The 19,610-nt window shown below is 35.6% G+C and overlaps 1 protein-coding gene across 2 annotated transcripts in view; it reads left to right on the plus strand.

The window, feature by feature from the left end:
- Positions 1–19,322, plus strand: part of LOC105218036 (ras GTPase-activating protein raskol) — a 76,267-nt gene extending 56,945 nt beyond the window's left edge. The window contains exons 2-7 of one of the 2 annotated variants that reach the window (XM_054230716.1): positions 9,878–9,998; positions 13,344–13,471; positions 13,534–14,724; positions 14,801–17,230; positions 17,300–17,645; positions 17,698–19,322. In XM_054230716.1, the coding sequence (XP_054086691.1) occupies positions 9,878–9,998; positions 13,344–13,471; positions 13,534–14,724; positions 14,801–17,230; positions 17,300–17,645; positions 17,698–17,956 (4,475 nt within the window). In that variant the 3' untranslated portion in view covers positions 17,957–19,322. The remainder of the gene's footprint in view (positions 1–9,877; positions 9,999–13,343; positions 13,472–13,533; positions 14,725–14,800; positions 17,231–17,299; positions 17,646–17,697) is intronic. The other variant, XM_011193372.3, reaches the window with a different exon arrangement.
- The last annotated feature ends 288 nt before the right edge of the window (positions 19,323–19,610 follow it).

The raw sequence follows: 19,610 nt of genomic DNA on the forward strand, positions 1-19,610 counted from the left end.
ATGTAAAAATAAAAAAAAACTCTAATATTAGACCAAATGACGCATATAAACTGAGTGTAGACACTTGCCATGGTTTATTTGTGTTGAATATTCCACTTTGTAGAGTTAGTGAGTAGAGTTTTCCTAACCTCTTACTCAACACGTTCTATACTATGCATTGATTTCCTCGACAAATATTGCTCCTAACGAAGTTACCTGGAGTTTCCGCTTTAAAATAACAGCTGTAAGAGTAGTCTTGGTAAACTCTCAACAGTTTTATAATAAGCGCTGTGGTCTATTGGAGAATTTTTGATTAGAAGCAATTACCTATACAATATACTTTCCAAATGCGGAAACTTGCTATAAAAGGAAATACCTTCATGAAGAGTGTTGGGAGTGTGTCTACTATCTGGTATTTTATGGATTCAAACATTAGCCTTCCTTCATTTGAGGATAATGAATCTGAATCATCAGATCCTTCCGCTTAATTTGCTAAATTTTAGAGCATAATTGGTTTAGATCTTACACTGAAACAGTAGGCGACCAGCTTGATATTTTTTCCAAAGTTCAGCTTTTCACTGTTGGCAACTTATGACTTGGTAGAGTTGATAGTATGTAATCTGGAACCTGAACTATATTAACTTTCTTAAAACTATATTTTTTCATAGTTTCCAAAAAGGAGCATACATGTTTTTTAATCGGTGCTTTGGATGCATTAGTCTAGTGAAGACATTTTACAATGCTTAAATTTGATTTTTATAAATCTTCCTTGAATTCAGGGAAACATATAAGGGATACTAGATGAGATGATGCGATATCATTTGACGTCTATTTGACATTTCTCATCTGACGTCTATCTGTCATTTGACATCTGACGTCTATTTGACATCTACCTATCATTTGACATCTGACGCCTATTTGACATTTGCCATCTGACGTCTATATGTCATGTGTCGTCTGACGTCTATCGGACGTTTGTTTGACATTCGTCTTCTGACATTTCTTCTTTTAAGATGGTTCTCTGAGAGTAGTTTTTTTACTGCTGAACCAAAGAGGAGTACGAAAAAATCTGCTTAATCAATCCCCTGTATTCAAAGAATTTTGCACTAAAAATAAAACTCTCTCGGCTTACATAGCGTCTCTCTCACACTCTCTTTCTCTGTCTCTCGGTTTGTGTGATAGATCCATTCTAGCGAATAAATGGATATGATATAGTTATAAAAATATAATTTTGAAATAAATACAACAATAATATATGTACATATATTCCAACAACAACAATAACTATTACAAAATTTACCAAACACAGAAAGGATCTCGCTAAAGCCAAATGAACATCAAAAACTCGTCGCAAAACCACAAAAACGCGCATTAAAAGTGGCAACCATTAAAAAAAGGCACAAAAGTTGAAAGCTGAAAGTAGAAGAAGAAGAACAGCGAGCAGAAAAGCGCACTTGAAAAATTATACTGCGAATGCACGGCAACAAGAAATTGCAATAAATAAAACAGAAAGTAGTGCAAAACACACCAACCAAGCGTCCACTTAAAGTCTGTAGTAGCAAGCAGCTTGTCAGCTTAGCGTTTATTTTAGTTTTTAACGTATTTTTCGTTTTTTGTTTGATAAACTTTTCTTCGCAGCCCGGCAGCTGGTGGTGGACTCAAAAATAAAAATAAAAACACAGAAACACACTGATATAGTTATATACATATACATATGTATGTATGTACATATGTTTATTTATGCATATTTCCACTTTTATAAAATTGCACTAACTCAGCACAACAATAACAACAACTAAGAGCAACACTTGCACAGTGAAGTGGCCAAGCTGCAAATGCGCCAGCACATTTCTGGAGCAGGCCAAGTGCTTGATTGTTGTGTTGATGTGCTTGTTGAGTTGTTGTTGTTGTTGTTGTAGAGTTGCCACTTTTTGTTTGGTCTACATTATGTTTTGTGTTGTTGATGCTTTTATGTACATACTTTTGTATATCTACAAATCGCTTGAGTGAATAATTCTTAAAGAAAATATCCGAACACCTCAGATAAAGTGAAATAAAAATTTTTTATATAAACATTTTAAATATAAAGTAAAGAAATTGAAAGAGTCAGATTTCACGTTTCTTTATTTTTTAATTTAACAAAAATATATAAAAATATAACTCGTATTTTTTTATTTGCATTAAAAAATAATTTTTCCCCCAATTTTTTCATGTTATAGGAAATTTTAATTAAAATAAAATTCAGATATGCAAAAAATTACATAAATAAAATAAATTTCTAAAAAAAATATTTCTATGTAAAATTTTTTTTCAAAATTAGCCTTTTTGTCTATAATTAACGAAAAATATACCAAAATATAAAATGTTCCGCTTATAGAATTAGTATTTTATAATTATAAACAAATTGCTTAAATTATCAGATATTTAATAAAAATCTTATTTATGACTTACATATTTTGCTTATAGTTTTTTTTTATTAAAAAAAATATTTAATTAAATAATATATTCAAATTTCAGAATATCGAATAAAATTTTTCCACATATAAAAAGGTTAAAATGAAAATTTATTTTTTTATTATTTTAAATTAATTTAAAATTCAAAATTAATAAAATTATAAAATCAATAAAGCAAAATAAATAAAAAAATAAATATTAAAAATCAAATAAAAAATATTTTTAACATAAATATTGTCAAAAGAACATAAAAAAATTTGAGAATTAATTAAAAAAATATTTTTAATAAAAATATTGTTAAAAAACATATAAACAACCTCTAAAAGTTTATATAATTTTTGCAATGACGGAGTATTTTCTTGTTTGGTTATAATTTTTTTTAATAAATCTCAGAAAATTTCAACTAAATTTTACTACTATGAAATTAAAAAAAAAACACTATTATTATTAATTAATTTTAAATTAAATTATTCAAATTATTTTTTTTATCATTTTTTTATTTGATTTTTTTTAATTTTTTTTTATTATTTTTTAAATTAATTTTGTGCTATTTTTCTAAATAAAAAAAAATTAAATCATTTGGAAAAAATTATAAACATTAAAATATTAGTTTTTCCGTTGAATAGTTTCCATTAAAACTCGTTTCTTTCGAACCAAATCTTACATAAATTATACCAAAATCTCGCTTGACCTACGGCTCGCTCTGGTTCTTACCACATTTAATAAGTGGTTTGGCATTTCAGCACGCCGTTTTTTAATGAATTACAATTTTTTGTTTTGTATTTTCTTTTGCATACACATATTTTAGTTGTTGTTGTTTTTTATTTATTATAGTTTGTTGTTGTTGCTGTTAAAGCGCTTGTGGCTTGCATGTCTTATTTGTTAGCGATTTTTAATGGCACTCTTTGGTATGCCTGCATTCTTTGTGGTCCTTAAATACATGCAGTTACACATACAATCGTATATAGGGACAAGCATACATATTTATAAACGCACATTTCAATAAGTTGCGTGCGCTCCAAATGGTTCAGCCTTCGTTATAAAAGCCTTCATATCTACTTTACATACATATGTATACATACATATATATGTATTTATAAGTACATATATATATAAATACATTTATATATATATACATACATATTTATGCATACTTCCATGCCTTATTGACTTCGTGTGTCTGCTTGGCGTACGCTGCCTGTTGCCCTTTGGATGCTGCTGATATAGCCATTGTCCATTGGCTATTATAATAAATGTCTTGGTATCTACCACTGTGTCTGCATGCAAAATATGTTTACCCTTCGTTGGAATTTATTTATTTACATTTTTTTAAATATTTAATTTGTTTTATTTTCACGCTTTTTAAAATTTATAAAGTTGCACTTAAATGCTAAAGCAAACTAAAAAGCATAAATATCGCATGGGACTTATCCGCGTAAACTGGAATTTCAGTTATTTCTTGCAGTCGGTGAGTCAGTTTGGTGTAGGGTGATTCATTTTGAAATTCCAAACATTAAAAAACAATTTGTTCGTCATTTTTTTTCATATATATGTCTGGCAACACGTCAAACTGTGAAGTTTAATTTTTTCTCGGTTCTTGAATTTGTGCTTAAATTTATTAATATAATTAAAGAAAGTTTACTTTTAATAAGTGTAATCTAAAGCTAAGTATTTGTGCTAATTTGCTTTTGTGTTATATTTAAATTTTAATTGTATTTTAACTATTTTCTTAAATTCTGGTGCCGAGTCTTTTAAATCATTTGTTGTTGTTATCAATTATCAATTTTATTTCCTACTTTGCAATTGTTTGTGCGATTGCATATTGTTTTTGTTTTAATTTGCTCTTTTTCTTTTGATTCGTCTTTTTTTCTTTCATTTTTGCTCACAGCTGTTTGCGTGTTATTTTTAAGTGGCTCAGTGCTTCTCAAACTGCTCACTATTATATTGGTTGTGATCTCGGCTAATTCAGTATAACTATTATTGTTTTTCTATTTACTATTATATCATATTTTAATTTTTATTATTATTTACTATTCTGTTTTTTCCTTCAATTTAAATTTTTTTTTTCATAATGACTTGCAATTTTCCGAATTGTACTATTAAAGGCGATTCTGATCGTTTTGTTTCTTGTTGGCTTTGTGACGGGCTTGCCCATCTTAAATGTGCTGGATTGACAGGTAGAATCTTAGATTCTATTCTCGATGGAAAGGGTCTGCGCTGGTCGTGCTTAAAGTGTAGACCGACAGATATTGAATTATTTAAAGTTTTTAAACAGGCGCGCAATAATTTTAAAGAAATCGGTCGAGAACTTCAAAACCTTACAGAAAAATTTAAGCATTATGAAGTGTTGTTTCAATCATTTAAATGCCTAAATGATCAAGATGATAATGCTATGCCTTCATCAAAACGTAAACGTCCGTCTAATGAGGAACCTGCCACTTTGTCCGTGAAAAGTATGTCACCGGTGAAATTAGACCTTATTAATCTCTCATCTCCTTGCCCTCAAGGAGAGAAGCCTTCCTCTTCAAAAGTGCTTAATCCTCCGAAAACAATTAACGATAACCTTAAGCGGAAAACTATTCAGGATCCGCCTCCTATTAACTCTGAGTTTGTGGCAAAAAATTTGGTAGTAATACCTCAACGAAAATCTATTTTCGTTTCGAGATTCGCTTCGGATACCACAATCGAAGATATAAAGTTTTACATCTCGTCGAAATTAAAAATTAACGATATTGATATTGATGTCAGAAAATTTAACTTTAAATACGAAAGAAACATATCTTCTTTCAAGATTGGCGTTTCAGCTGTTAATTTTCAATTGCTACTTGATGAATCATTTTGGCCACCTGGTGCTTTCGTGCGCGAATTCGAGCAAAAGCAACAAAAACAAACTGTAATTGCTCATATTCCAAAAAATGCCGCGGATTCAAAAAACTAATTATAAAAAATTCATTACAAATTCACTATCAAAATGTAAGGGGTTTAAATACAAAATTAAAAGAATTGTATTTGAACAGCACTAATTGTAATTTTAAAGTCATCGCTTTTACTGAAACTTGGCTTAAACCTCATATCTTTGATAACGAAATATTAAATAGTGAATTTCAAATCTTTAGATGCGATCGACTGAACAGAGTCGGGGGGGGGGGGGGGTGTACTATTTGCTGTGCATTCTTCAATTCCATCTGAAGAAGTAGAAGTTCCTCATGCGGACTTTATTGAATTTAAGTGCATACGAATTTGTATTAATAAATGTTCTATTTATCTAACTTTATCTTATATTCCGCCTCAATCGGACTTATCTGTATATACGCAGCATGTTTCTTTAATAAATAATGTTTTTTCAATTGCTAAGAATACTGATTACATAATTGTTCTAGGCGATTTCAATTTACCGTGTGTATCTTGGAAATCTGTTGACGATTGCATTACCCCTTTTTGCACTCGTTTAAGCTTTAATGAGTTTTTGGAAGAAATGTCGGGGATGGGTCTTAACCAAATTAACTTAATTCCGAACAAGTTTGGTAAATTCTTAGATTTGGTCTATGTTGATAATACTTCAACAGTTTCTGTGGTCCGATCTGATCCTTTAGTTTTGCCAGAGGACTCTTATCACCCTGCCTTGGAAATTAATATCGAAATCATAGACGAATTACTTGTATGCAACAAACAGGACCTTTGTTCTCGGTTCAACTTTGCGAAAGCTAACTTCAAAAAGATTAATTGTGAACTTTCTAAATTGACTTGGCCTGATTATAGTGGTAATATTGAATTAAATGTATCACATTTTAATGAAACAATTTTTAATATTTTTGAAAGATTTGTTCCGAAATGTTTTATTATCAAAAGAAAAAGTTCAAATTTGTGGTATTCGAATGAGCTATGTAAATTAAAAAATAAAAAAGCTCGTGCTTTTAAACTTTATAAAAGAACTGGAGCTCTTGTTGACTATTTAAAATATTCTAAATTGCGTCGTCAGTTTGAGGAACTTAACAAAAAATGTTATAAAAACTACATGATCAAATTAAAAAATAATATTATTCGTAATCCGAAATTGTTTTATGGTTTCGTTAACTCCAAACGCAGGATTTCAAATTTTCCGTCCGCGATGAAATATAAATCAACAATGTCATGTGACAATTATATTATTTCTAATATGTTTGCAGAATTCTTCAAATCCAATTATTGTTCAAACTACCCTATGAATGTGCCATATCATCAAGTGTTATGTCCGAGTACTGTAATTAATACACCAATTATTTCTGAAACAGATGTCTTAAATTATTTAGTTACGTTAAAAGATTCGTTTAAATATGGCCCTGATATGATTCCCTCAAGCTTTCTTAAAAATTGCGCAAAATATATCTATCTGCCCTTAACTAAGCTTTTTAACCTATCTCTTAAACAAGGTATTTTTCCGTCAATGTGGAAAAACTCTTTTATATTACCTTTGCATAAAAGTGGAGTTAGATCATCTGTTGAGAACTATAGGGGGATAGCTAAAATGTCAGCTATACCCAAACTTTTTGAAGCTATTGTCACTGAACAAATAACTTTCTTAATCTCTCCTTTAATTTCATTCTCTCAGCATGGATTTTGTATAGGGAAATCTACAGTAACTAACTTGCTTGAATTTGTAAACCATGTGTCAATGGGTTTTAGGGATAATAAGAATACTGATGTTATATATACAGACTTTAGTAAAGCATTCGATAGAGTAAACCACTCAATTCTTTTGCAAAAACTGAATCTTCTTGGTTTTCAACCAAGACTTCTTGAATGGGTATCCTCATATCTTACTAACAGAAAACAACAAGTTTTATTTAATAATACATTATCCGATTCAATTAGTGTCACTTCAGGGGTTCCACAGGGTAGTCATCTCGGCCCGATTCTGTTCTTGTTGTTCATCAATGATATACCTTCAGTAATTAAGTTTTCAGAAATTTTATTATATGCGGATGATGTAAAACTTTTTAAATCATATACTTCTCATAACGAAAGGACTGAGTTGCAATCGGATTTAAATAATTTAGTTACTTGGTGTCACAAAAATGATATGCCACTGAATCTTAAAAAATGTAAAACGATGTGCTTTTCCCGTAGAACTGTTGATCTTTCCCCCTATGTAATAAATAACTTCAGTTTAGAGCAAGTTTTTAGCTTTGTTGATTTAGGAGTTAATATGGACCCTAAACTAAATTTTAATTCTCATGTAAATTCAATTGTCTTAAAAGCTAAAGGTGCTCTTAGCTTTGTTAAACGTTGGTCTAAAGAATTTAGTGATCCGTATATTACTAAAATTCTTTTTACAACATTGGTAAGGCCTATATTGGAGTATGGTTCTGTGGTATGGAATCCTAGCTATCAATCCCATTCTGATAAGCTTGAGTCCGTTCAAAAACAATTTTTACTTTTTGCTTTAGGCCACTTACATTGGGATTCAAGATTGAATCTTCCCCCGTATACTAGTCGTTTAAAACTTATAAATCTTCCCACACTCACTAGTCGCAGAGAAATGCTAGGTATAATTTTTCTAGTAAAACTTCTGAATGGTTTAGTTTGTAGTTCATTCCTTTTGTCTGATATTAAGTTTAATGTTCCATTGCGTTCATCCAGGCAGTTTAGACCATTATTTCTAAAATCTTCTAGAACAAATTTTGAGTTAAATGAACCATTCTGCCGAATATGTCATGATTTTAATTCGCATTCCAGCACATTTGATCCATCTGACTCAATATTTAGCATCAAAAAAACTATTTTGTCTTCTCTTAATAAATAATATTCAGAAATTTTTAACTTTTTGTTTTTATAAATTTTTAAATCTCAGCTGTTGAAATGTTTCTTTCTGTAGCTGAGCAGTTTGAGAACCGGACGCTTAAAAATCTCTTGCCTTTCTAGACTCGGCAAATTCCGTTCGTATGCGGACTGCGCCCCACGCGTCAGTTGGGCGGGAGGAGGGTAATCGTTTTGGTTAATAATAATATTTTTTTTGTGCGTGTACTTCCCACACTTTTCGTGGAAATCATTGAAAAGTCGGTCAATTCACTGTCCTATGTTATCTTTATAAATGTTCATAAGTATTTATGTTTATTATTATCTTTCAATTTTTATATGACAAATAACAAAAAAAAGTTCTGAAAAATAAAAAAAATTCAAAAAATTTTTAAATATAAAAAATTAAATAAAAATTTTGATTTGAAATAAATATAAATATTTATAAAAATTAAAAAATAAAATGAAATTGAGCTCATTGAGTTTCCAACACCTCTTATTTACCGTAAATTTCCTAACTTTATATACTTTTTCTTAAATTTAAGCCTAAATGTAGGCAACATATCTTAGTTAACACAAACTGATGTTGCCTACCATTAGGCGCTTTAATTAATAATGGAGTGTATACTTAGCCACGACACTTACCAATTTAAATATAAGAAACTCCCAGCAAATACTGAATTTTAGAAATTAGTAATTAATAATAAAAAAATACGTCAAAGCAAACATTAATTTTAGTAATAAATATTTTTAATACTACAGTTGCACTTTCCTAACTTGAATCACAATAGTACACAAAAAAAAACTTCGATTTTATTAGAGGATCTATTGTGCCCTCTCCTATTTACCGCAGAATACCATCCAGTCCTGTAGCTTAGTAACGCTGTTGGCCTGGTGGCCGCGATACTTTCCTTAGGGGATATAGAGACCCCATTGCCTGACTCCTTAATCCCGCAATCGCGTGACATTCCAGGAGTAGGTGCTCAGGGTTTTCCGCATCCAAATCACAGAATCTGCACAGTATTTTGTATCCTAGATACTTTACTTCCTCAACCGCCCAGGCTGGGAGTGTTCTTCTCCTCATAAAGAGGATGATGGCCGTTTTGGAGGAATTGATGTTAAGTCCGACCTTAACGCACCATTTCCTAGCCAGGGTTAATCGTCTCTGGACAATGTCTCCAAGTGTGCTCTCAAATTTACCTCTGGCTATAATTACGATGCCATTCTCTGTTAGTATCTCCAAAAGCTCGTCCACAACTAGGCTCCACAAAATCGGCGATAGTACACCTCCTTGGGGACATTCATTTGTTGTACCCAGTCGTATGCTGTTAGAGTCTATCCGAGTTTCCGCAATTATTGTGCCAAGGACTGCATCTACCCATCTTATGTTCGAATCATCGATCCGCCTCCTGTTTAGCACTCTGGTGAAACTTGAAAGGGGGGTATTATCAAAAAAGCTTTCTATATCTAGAAAGGCACATAATACTTCCCCATTCTCAATTGCGCCTTCTACCTCTATTACTAAGCAGAGCAGTCTCTGTAGTTCTGCCAACCCTATAGGCATATTTTTTCATAAAAAATATATTTTTTTATAAATTTAAAAATAATAAAATTCCTTATTTTCTTTCAAGATTTACTAATTCCGTTTTTCCTTTATTTTTACTTACAGACACTTCATATGAGAAGGCTTGCAGGCGTGGCTCTGCACCAGCGACACCCATATTGGGTCAGAAGCAGCAACAACCAGAGAATAATACAACCTCAAGATTTACGAATTTCTTTTCAAAACGGTAAGTACGCCAAAGGAGGTAGTAAACTATACAAAAGTTTTAAATATAAAGGCAATAGGCGAGACCAACAATATTCCACATTTTCTCCTTGCTTATTATTATTAATACCCAGTTGTTCTTCAAATTGGAAATAGTTTTCTTTGTTTTCGAAAAATTGCTAATAAGAGTGGCCTTCTTTTCATCTCCTTTCTTGAAGACATTCTCATGCTTGATATCTGTTCCAGATATTTTACAAAAAGTGAGATAGAAGCAGAGTAAATAATATTTTTATTTCCGAAACCAAGTCCTTACTGATTTTTGCAAAATTTTAGCTAAGTAGTTTGAGAGATATCCATGACTTCAACGGAAAAACTTAGTACTTTTATTTGAACCCTTTGCTTTGTCTCAAATAGTGGTACTCCCCGGTGTAGAATAGAAATCCTATGGGTTTTTTATAAGATCTGAAACGAAACTCAAAGCTTGAAAGCACAATTACTTCTCTTGAAACTAAAACCACTCGACAGCATCTAGTTTAACCTTCTCCCATCTTATTAGACGGAGTTTTATAACCTCCAAACGAAATATGAAAACCGAAATAAAAATCTGCATGGAGTCACACCGAGCTCCTTGGCAAGCTTCCAAACAACAAATTGAGTACCTAAGTAAACCGCCAACGGAAATGCGCTAATCGCAGTTATACAACCAGGCAGCAAACGTGAGCAATAAAGCAAAAATTGCTGCAAAGTAATCACCGAACTGTCAATCAATGTCAAACACAAGTAAACACACCCATATGACAATTGACATGACAACTGACAATTGTATGCCAACAGCTAAAACTGTAAACGGTGCAAGAGAAAGGCAATAGTGCTCTATTATTGTAGGCAATCGCACGCGAGAGAGAGCGATAAAACTTAGATTGCACAAAAGCAAAAGTTTGATTGGAAAACTTGGCAATTGCAACGGCAGCAGCAGGTGTATTGTAGTCTTCGCGGAAACTGCGTCAATGCGGTAGAGTTTATAGTTTAGCTAGTTCAGTGACTTTTGCCGCAGAGTTGCATGGAAATTGGCAATATTTTGCGATGCAATTTTTTTTTTTTGTTTTGGTTTTGCAATTTCTGCAACGTCATGGCAACCATGCGCTGTTGTTGATGTTGTTGTTGTTATTGCAACTGGCGCTACTCTGTATATTTATTGTATGTCAGTGGTTTGTTTGGACATTTTTATGGCGCCCAAGTGCAAAATTTCGCAAAACCCTTGCACAAGCGCAGACACATACATGTATTGCTTTGTGTATGTGTTTATCGCATGCAACAAATTTACAATGTCGCATAAAATAAGTTGCAAATAGTAGTATTACAAACCAATTGCTATGCATGAAAAGTAGAGAAATAAAAATTTAATATAAGCACAGTGCGCACGGAAGTAAGCGCTCTTTTAAATGTCATTTTGACAGTCAATTGCTCGCTAGCGTTGCCAATGCGACACAGTGGTGCAGTTAATATTAACTTTTTTTTACTATTTGCTATCTGTTATTGTTGTTGTAATGCTCACATGCAATTTGTAGGCGTGTATACATGTATAAACTGCCCTCAGGCACTTGGCGACAGGTGTGGCATGCTACATTGCCTAATGCATGAGCACTCAAGTTTTAGTGTTATTATTTTGCTGTTGTTGTTGTTGTTGTTGTGTGAAATGGTAAAATGGTTGAATATTTCACATATCAGCTGTCAAAATGTCGGTTTATTGGTTAAATGTAGCGATTGTATTTGAGCGATAATATGCAAATATGAGTGAGCAATAGTCACACTTAAATGCATATCAGTGGCATTTAAATGCACATAACGGTGGACTTATTTGTGTTTGAAATGGAAATATTGCGTATTAATTACAATTTTATTTTTTTCAATCAGACTGAAAAGAAATTATTGGAAGACACTTGAAAATATTTGAATTTACAAAGGAATGAGTTTTGTTATGTAAAATCAGCTTTATTTATAAAACAAAATATTAAAAATAAAATTTCTGACACAACTTTTTCAAAAATTTTGCGCAAACAGGTTTGTACAATCTATGAAAAATCAAAGAAATTTTAATAAAATCGTATTTTCATAACAATTAAGCAAGTTTTAAGCAAAATAAAAAATATTATTTGCGCAAACTGGTTTGTACAAACTATGAAAAATCATCATACCACATTTTTATTGCAATCAACTAGTTTTAAGAAATATTGAAAAAAACAAGTTTTAAGCAAAATTAAAAATATGGCTTGCGCAAACTGAATTTGCACAAACTATATTTAGCATATTTTTATATTTATATTTCTTTCAACAAATATTATTTGCTATGTAAATTAAAGCAAAATTAATACATTTTATTAAATTGTTTACATAATTGAAAAATGTTTGTGCAAACCATAGAGTAGTTAATGAATAAAAGATTATAAATAAAATAAAAATAAAAAAAAATAATTGCTAAAACTATAAAAAAATAAATAAAAAAATAAAAAATTACTTAACAAAAAAGTTTGCGCAAACTAATTTGCACAACCGCTAAAACAAAATATTAATTTTTTAACTCAAAAACAGTAAATAATAATATATTTTAAAATAGGCAATCGCACGCGAGAGAGAATGATAAAACTTAGATTGCACAAAAGCAAAAGTTTGATTGGAAAACTTGGCAATTGCAACGGCAGCAGCAGGTGTATTGTAGTCTTCGCGGAAAGGGCGTCAATATTTTAAAATATTTTAAAAATGATGCGCAAACTATTTCGCACAAACTCTTAAAAATATATTTGCTTAACGTAACTATAAGAAAACCATTTCTAAATTTCATAGCAACATCCACTTTTATTATAACAAAAAAAAACAGATTGCGCAAATTATCATGAACATCATCATCATTTGACTCTACACAGCTCTCTGTGAGCTTTGTCCTGCTCCTCCTCCAAGCTACTCTGTCTTTTGTGGTCTCTCCCCAGTTTTCCAGTCGGAGTTTCTTCAGATCTTCGTCCATCCATCTGGATCTTGTCCTTCCTCTTGCTCTGCCGATGAATGCTTTCGCGACCAAGTTCGCTATTCCATCTTATCCTTCTTTCATTAGGTCCGATTCTGTCTACGTCGGAATTTTTTCGAAGAATTTTTCAATTTTGTTTTGTCTTTTTCGCTTATTGTCCATGTTTCAGCTCCATAGCTGAAACTGATCGAACTGCGGTTATATATAGGGCTAGTTAGCATGATCTGTTGATTAGTTTGGGCTTAAAGAGTTTTATAAGATCATGAACATAGTTGACTTTAATTTAGAATTTGTACTTTCTTTGAACTTAACATGACTTATTGTACTATTCTCCACTCTTCCATGCAGATCAAATCCACTCAAACGTACAAAGTCAGTTACCAAATTGGAACGCACCAAAAGAGGCTCAGGCGGCTTACGCGGCTCGCGTTCACATGAGAGCTTGCTCTCTAGTCATGCAGTAATGTCGTCGATCGGTAAGTTTTGACATATTTCTGATAACTTCTAACCTCTAACTAAATCATCTCTCTTTTTACAGATCTCTCCTGCACCGGTGCCGTTGGCGTCGCGCCAGTGCATCAATCGGTGCTTGGCCGTCGGCACTGCTTTCAAGTGCGCGGCGGTCCGCGTGGTGAGCGCTACTACGCCTGCGGTTCGCGTCAAGAGCGCGATCTGTGGATCTACTCGCTGCGCAAATCTATATCACCGAACGCCGAGCACACACGCCACACAGACAACTCGCTTAAGATGTGGATCTACGAAGCGAAGAATCTGCCACCAAAGAAGAAATATTTCTGCGAACTACACCTCGACAAAGCGTTGTATGGACGCACTAGCGTTAAGCTGCAAACCGATTTGTTATTCTGGGGTGAATATTTCGATTTCCCCGATGTGCCCGACATCAATGTGATCACAGTGAATGTATTCCGCGAGGTGGAGAAGAAGAAGAAGCGCGATAAGCATATGTTCGTCGGTTCGGTAAAAATACCAATACACGAGGTGACATCGCGCATATTCTCCGAGGATTGGTATCCGATATTAACTGAGAAATCCAACGACAGCTTGAATCGCAATGGCAAGGAGGTGACGCCCACGTTGCGCATCAAGTGTCGTTTCCAAAGCACCGACATACTGCCGATCAATGTGTATGCCGATTTTCTCGAGTATTTGAAGAATAATTATAAGCGCGTTTGTGAAACGCTCGAGCCGGTGATCAGCGTGAAAGCCAAAGAGGATATTGGACAGGCGCTCGTCTTGCTAATGCATGCGCAAGGACTAGCTGGCGCATTTCTAACCGATGTGGTAGCATTGGATTTGTTGCGCGTTGGCGATCAACGCCTCACATTCCGCGGCAATTCGTTGGCCACCAAAAGCATGGAAGCTTTTCTCAAATTAACCGGCGAACAGTATTTGCAAGACACGCTCTCGGCGCCAATTAATGAGATCATACAATCCGATCGCGATTGTGAAGTGGATCCGACAAAGGCGAGCGGTTCGCTGCAACGCCAACAGGCGTCGCTACGTGCCGCCGTGCGCAGCGCCTGGCAGTGCATCTACGAGTCACACAAACATTTTCCACAACAGCTGCGCTCCTGCTTTGCGACATTCAGAGAGCGTTTACAGCAGCTGGGACGTCAGGATATGGCGGATAATCTGATATCGGCGTCCATCTTTTTGCGCTTCTTGTGTCCGACTATACTGTCGCCAAGTTTGTTCAATATAACCAATGGTGAGTACACATTGCGTGCGCATATACATATATATTTTTCATTTAATAATAATCTCTCTTTTTTTTGTACACACAGAGCTGCCCTCGGCGCGCGCCACACGTAATCTAACGCTTGTCGCTAAGACACTACAAACGCTGGCGAACTTCACACGCTTCCAGGGCAAGGAGAGCTTTATGGAGTTTCTCAATGACTTCCTCGAACAGGAGGCGCCACGCATGAAAGAGTTCTTGCAACAGATCTCCACGCGCCCCGAACATGCCGCACCCGAGTCCATACTCGACTGGGCGGGCTACATCGATCAGGGCAAACAGCTTTCCATTTTGCATATATTGCTTAGCGAGAGCATTAGCAAGCTGCCGGAAGCGCGTCAGCACGAACTTGATCCACTTCAGCATATCTTAGATGAGATCAGCAAAGCCAAAGAGAGCAATAATTTCATGCAACACATGCCGCACATGTGTCCCACTACGCATATGCCCACTGAGAATCAAGAGAATCGCAATCCCGAAGATGTAGCTATGCAAATGCAACAGCAACAGCAGCAACAACACCAGCCCATACAGCATCAAGCACAGTTGGCGCAGCCGCAACATGCCGTTGTCACAAAACCAATGTCGGCAGAACGCGGTATCATGCGCGGCGTCTTGACGCCCAGCTCCTTGGAGAAGAACATCTTCCGCTACAACGATCCAACGGTCAATGCGCTACTCCAACAACAACAACAACAGCAGCAGCAACAGCACGCGCATGCGCATCAAATGCAACAGTCAATGGGCAGCAATAGCGCGCTTGATAAGCGTCACTCGAATTCTCAAAGCTCCATCGCCGGCGGCATGGGCTACATGAGCACACAGCTGCAGCACGCGCAGTCACAAAGCTCGCTCGCTTCGTCCTCGATTAACGGCGGCGGCGGCAGCAGTCACAATCTACTCATTTCCGCTAATGTGCAGCATCACTGTCCGCCTGCGCCCGCCGCAAGCGCTAGCAATACTATTGAGCGTCTGCATGTTGGCGCCGGCGGCAATGCGCACTACTACGGACTCATGGGCACCAGCAATGGCAACATGAGCTCATCGCTGGCCAGCAGCAGCAATTTGAGCAGTCACAATGGCAATGACAGCGACGGCACTGCCGCTGGCATGTTGCGCGCCACTACACTACCGCGCGGCAACAATAACAATTACGATGAGTTGGCCAACGGCGAATTTATACAAATTTCCGGTTTGGACACAAGCAGCGCCTTTGTGCGTAAGTCACCCACACCGCTGCTGAAGGGCAATGCCGCTTTGTTGCAGCAACAACAACAGCAGCAGCAGCAACAACAGCGCCAGAAGCTGCACAACTCGAATGTGAGCTTGGTGTTGAATGAGCGCACACCGAGCAAATTGAATTTGGGCATACCGGATCACAGCAGCGCTTCCACACCGCTCGCACATAAGCTGCCCGCATACCAAAGACCGCCGCCCGCAGCAGGCGCACACCTGCATGCGTCGCGCGACTCCAATCCACACCCGAATATGCCCATGAATCTGGAAGATTTAGATGATCTCTTCAAGTACGCCGAGGAGCACGCAGTGGTCGGTGAGGTGGTAACTGCCGCGACGCAAGCAGGCGGCCAACACGGCAAGAGCGCACGCGAGCAACTGTCGGCTAAAAGTAGCCACTGCTCGTCTGGTTATCAGAGCATCGCTACAAATCCGCCGTCACAATCGTCGAGCCCTATCGAACAACAGCAACAACAGTTGCAACAACAAAAAAGTGTTGTTGGCGGTAATACGCCACTCGCCTTCAAAAATCCCACATACCAGCTGCAGCAGCAACAATCCACAAGCGGCGCCGCGCCAGCGCATCATCACCACCACCATCACCATCATCAGCGCGTCAACTACAGCAGCGTCTTTAATGCCGGCAACGCCAGTAATGGCCAGCAACAGTCAGCGCATCAACAGCTGTTCGGCTCTGCCGCCGCGCAACGCCCGAAACCACATGGTGGCGGCCTTGTGGCAGCGCGCGCAGCGCTTTTGAACAAAGTTGGCGCGCTCACACCCTCATCCTCGGAGGAGCGCCTCTCCAACGACAATTACCATGGCTTTGGTGGTGGCAGCGGCGGCGGCATTAACAAGCTGATGAAATCGCCCTCACATGGACATTTGGAAGCACAGCGTTCGCTCAGTGGTGGCAGCAGTTCATCTTCGTCCGGCGCTAATATGGGTTTAGGGCCCATTTCAATGCAATCCAACACAAGTGGCGCACGCATGCCGCGCACCAATCCGCAATACAAACGTGACGATAATTACGGGCCGCTAAATGGCAGCAGCAGCGGCAGTTATATGCCAGCCGATGTGGCGGCAGCGAACGCAGTGAGTGGGCTCTTCAGCAATAGCGGTTTTGGCAAGCCGAACAATGGCTTGGCGCACAACAGCGCGAACATAAGCGGACGATATCAGCGGCGCTTGAGCTTGGACTCGGCGCGCACGCTATCGGACAGCTCCACGGACACAGAAGGTGTGTAAAAGCAGCGCGCCACCATTTTTTATATATTCATATTTATTTATTTAATTTTTATTTTTGCAGGCCACTGCGCGCCACATGAGGGCAAGCGTCGTCGTCAGCCGCGCGCACACACCAACGCCGGCAATCATCAGCAACACCACATGACGGCCGGCAATAGCAGCACCGGCGGTAGCGCTGGCAGCGCCAACAGCGGCAGCTTTGATCAGAATGGCGAAATACAACTGCTGCAGGAAACACTCGACACGCTGCGGCACACGCTCGATCGCGACGAAGCCGAGTTGCGCGACTCCAGCGATGAGTTGTTCGCGCTGAATCGTCACAACAGCGTGAATGGTGGCAGCGGCGGCAGCGGTGTCAGCAATTTAAGCATGCAATCTGAGTCGACTATGCGCAGTATTATCGATAGGTGAGTGTGCGCGACGCATGTTGAATGTGTGTGTGTACAAATGTAATAAAAGTTTGATCTCTCCTAGGCTTATCACAATGGAGGAGGAGCTGCGACGCGAGCAGTTGAAAATGTCGTTGGCGCTGTCGCACAAGCAGCGCGTCATCGAGGAGCAGGGTCAGCAAATTGCCGCGCTCGATGCGGCCAACAGTCGACTGTTGAGCGCGCTCACCGCACTGCGGCAACGCTATGAAACACAGCAACAGCAGCAGCAGCAGCAACAACAGCAAACGAGCTTAGCGAGCGCCAGCGCGCAGCAGCAGGCGCAGTGAACGGTAGCAGTGCGTAGCGTTTGAAGTTATTTACATAATTAAATATTATAATTAAATTAAATTTATTAAATTATTTACACGTTAGTGTTTAGTGCGCGCCGCAGCGTACTGGCGGCCAGCGTAGTGTGTGAACTTTAAAGTGGAGAAATATGTTAAACAAAGAAACAAGGCAATAAGCTTTCATTTTGCGCGCTAAGTGTGAAAAAATATACGTTTCCAAAAATTTAGCTTTTAGACGCGTTGCTTGTTTTAAGTTACTTTATTGCTAACAAGTTTTTATATAAATATATAAACATACATATATAAATATATATATTTTATTTTCGTTGCAAAACTAAGCTTGTATAATTTTGTAAAATTTAACTGCCGTTTTGGACTGTGGATTTGTTTATTTTTTTATTTTTTGTGTTAAAGTTTTTTCTTAAAGACTTATTAAAAAAAAATAATTTTTTATTAAAAATATTTGATTTTAAAAATACCGAAAATATTAAATCAATTTTAAGCGTTGATTTCTCTCGAGCGTATCTGGTTTTAATTATAATATTTTTTTTTAATTTTATAATTTTTTTTAATATTTTGTATCTTTTCCTTTTGCTTCGGCCTTTAATTTTTAAATTTTTTTTTAATATAAAAATTTATAAAAAAATTTATTTTCGTAATTTTGAAATTAAAAAAAAATTTTATAATATTTTTTTTTTTAATTTTTGTTTTGATTCTTCATAACTTATTTTCATTTTTTTAATATGTAAAATTTTTATAATTTTTTTTTTTATTTTTTCCCCACTGTGCGCATACCTTTATACACTTTAGCACATATTTTTAAACCGTTTTCTATTAAAACGTCGCTGCTTGTTTTCAAATAATTATATATGAATTGAAAATTTGTATAAACAAAGAAAGAAGAGCAAAACACACATACACACAGACATACAATTGTTTTAAATTAATTTTTAAAATATTAAGCGTTTACATTTATTTAATCTATTAGTATTTAAGTGCAACTTTTTAAGTATTCATATTTTAATGAAATTTTTGAAAAATAAAAATAAATAAAAATTATATTAAAAAAAAAACGAAAACAGATATTTGTGTATAAACAATCAGCAAATAATGTAGAGAGAGCGTTTCTAAAAAACAATATTTTATTAAAAAGTTTGTAAAAGCGAGTACCACAAAAGAACAAAAATAAGTGAGAACATGCATAAATAGTACTGAGATTAGTAAAGTCACAGTTAATTATAATTAATGTTGCAAAAATTGCAATAATTTTTGAAAAATAATTTTCAATATTTTATTTAAAAAAATCTAAATGCAATTTGTTGTCATAAAAAGGTGTCATGAAAAGGTAGTATCAACAGAGTGTCGAACAAATAATTAATTTACAAATTTGTAGATTTTTATTTTACACATTTATAATCCACTTTTAACAATTTTGTAGTTTTTTTTTGTCTTTTCACAATTTATTACAAATTATTGTTTTCCAAATTTATAGTTTTTTTCATATAAAATTTAATTTTTTTATTGAAGAATTTGTTGTTTTATATAAAAATCTATTTTGTTATTGATGAATTTATTGTTTTATATAAAAATTTATTTTTTATTTCCAAATTTTTTTTTATATAAAAATTAATTTTAATTTCCAAATTTTAATTTT

Source organism: Zeugodacus cucurbitae, chromosome 5 (assembly GCF_028554725.1).
Source record: "Zeugodacus cucurbitae isolate PBARC_wt_2022May chromosome 5, idZeuCucr1.2, whole genome shotgun sequence".
NCBI lineage: Eukaryota > Metazoa > Arthropoda > Insecta > Diptera > Tephritidae > Zeugodacus > Zeugodacus cucurbitae.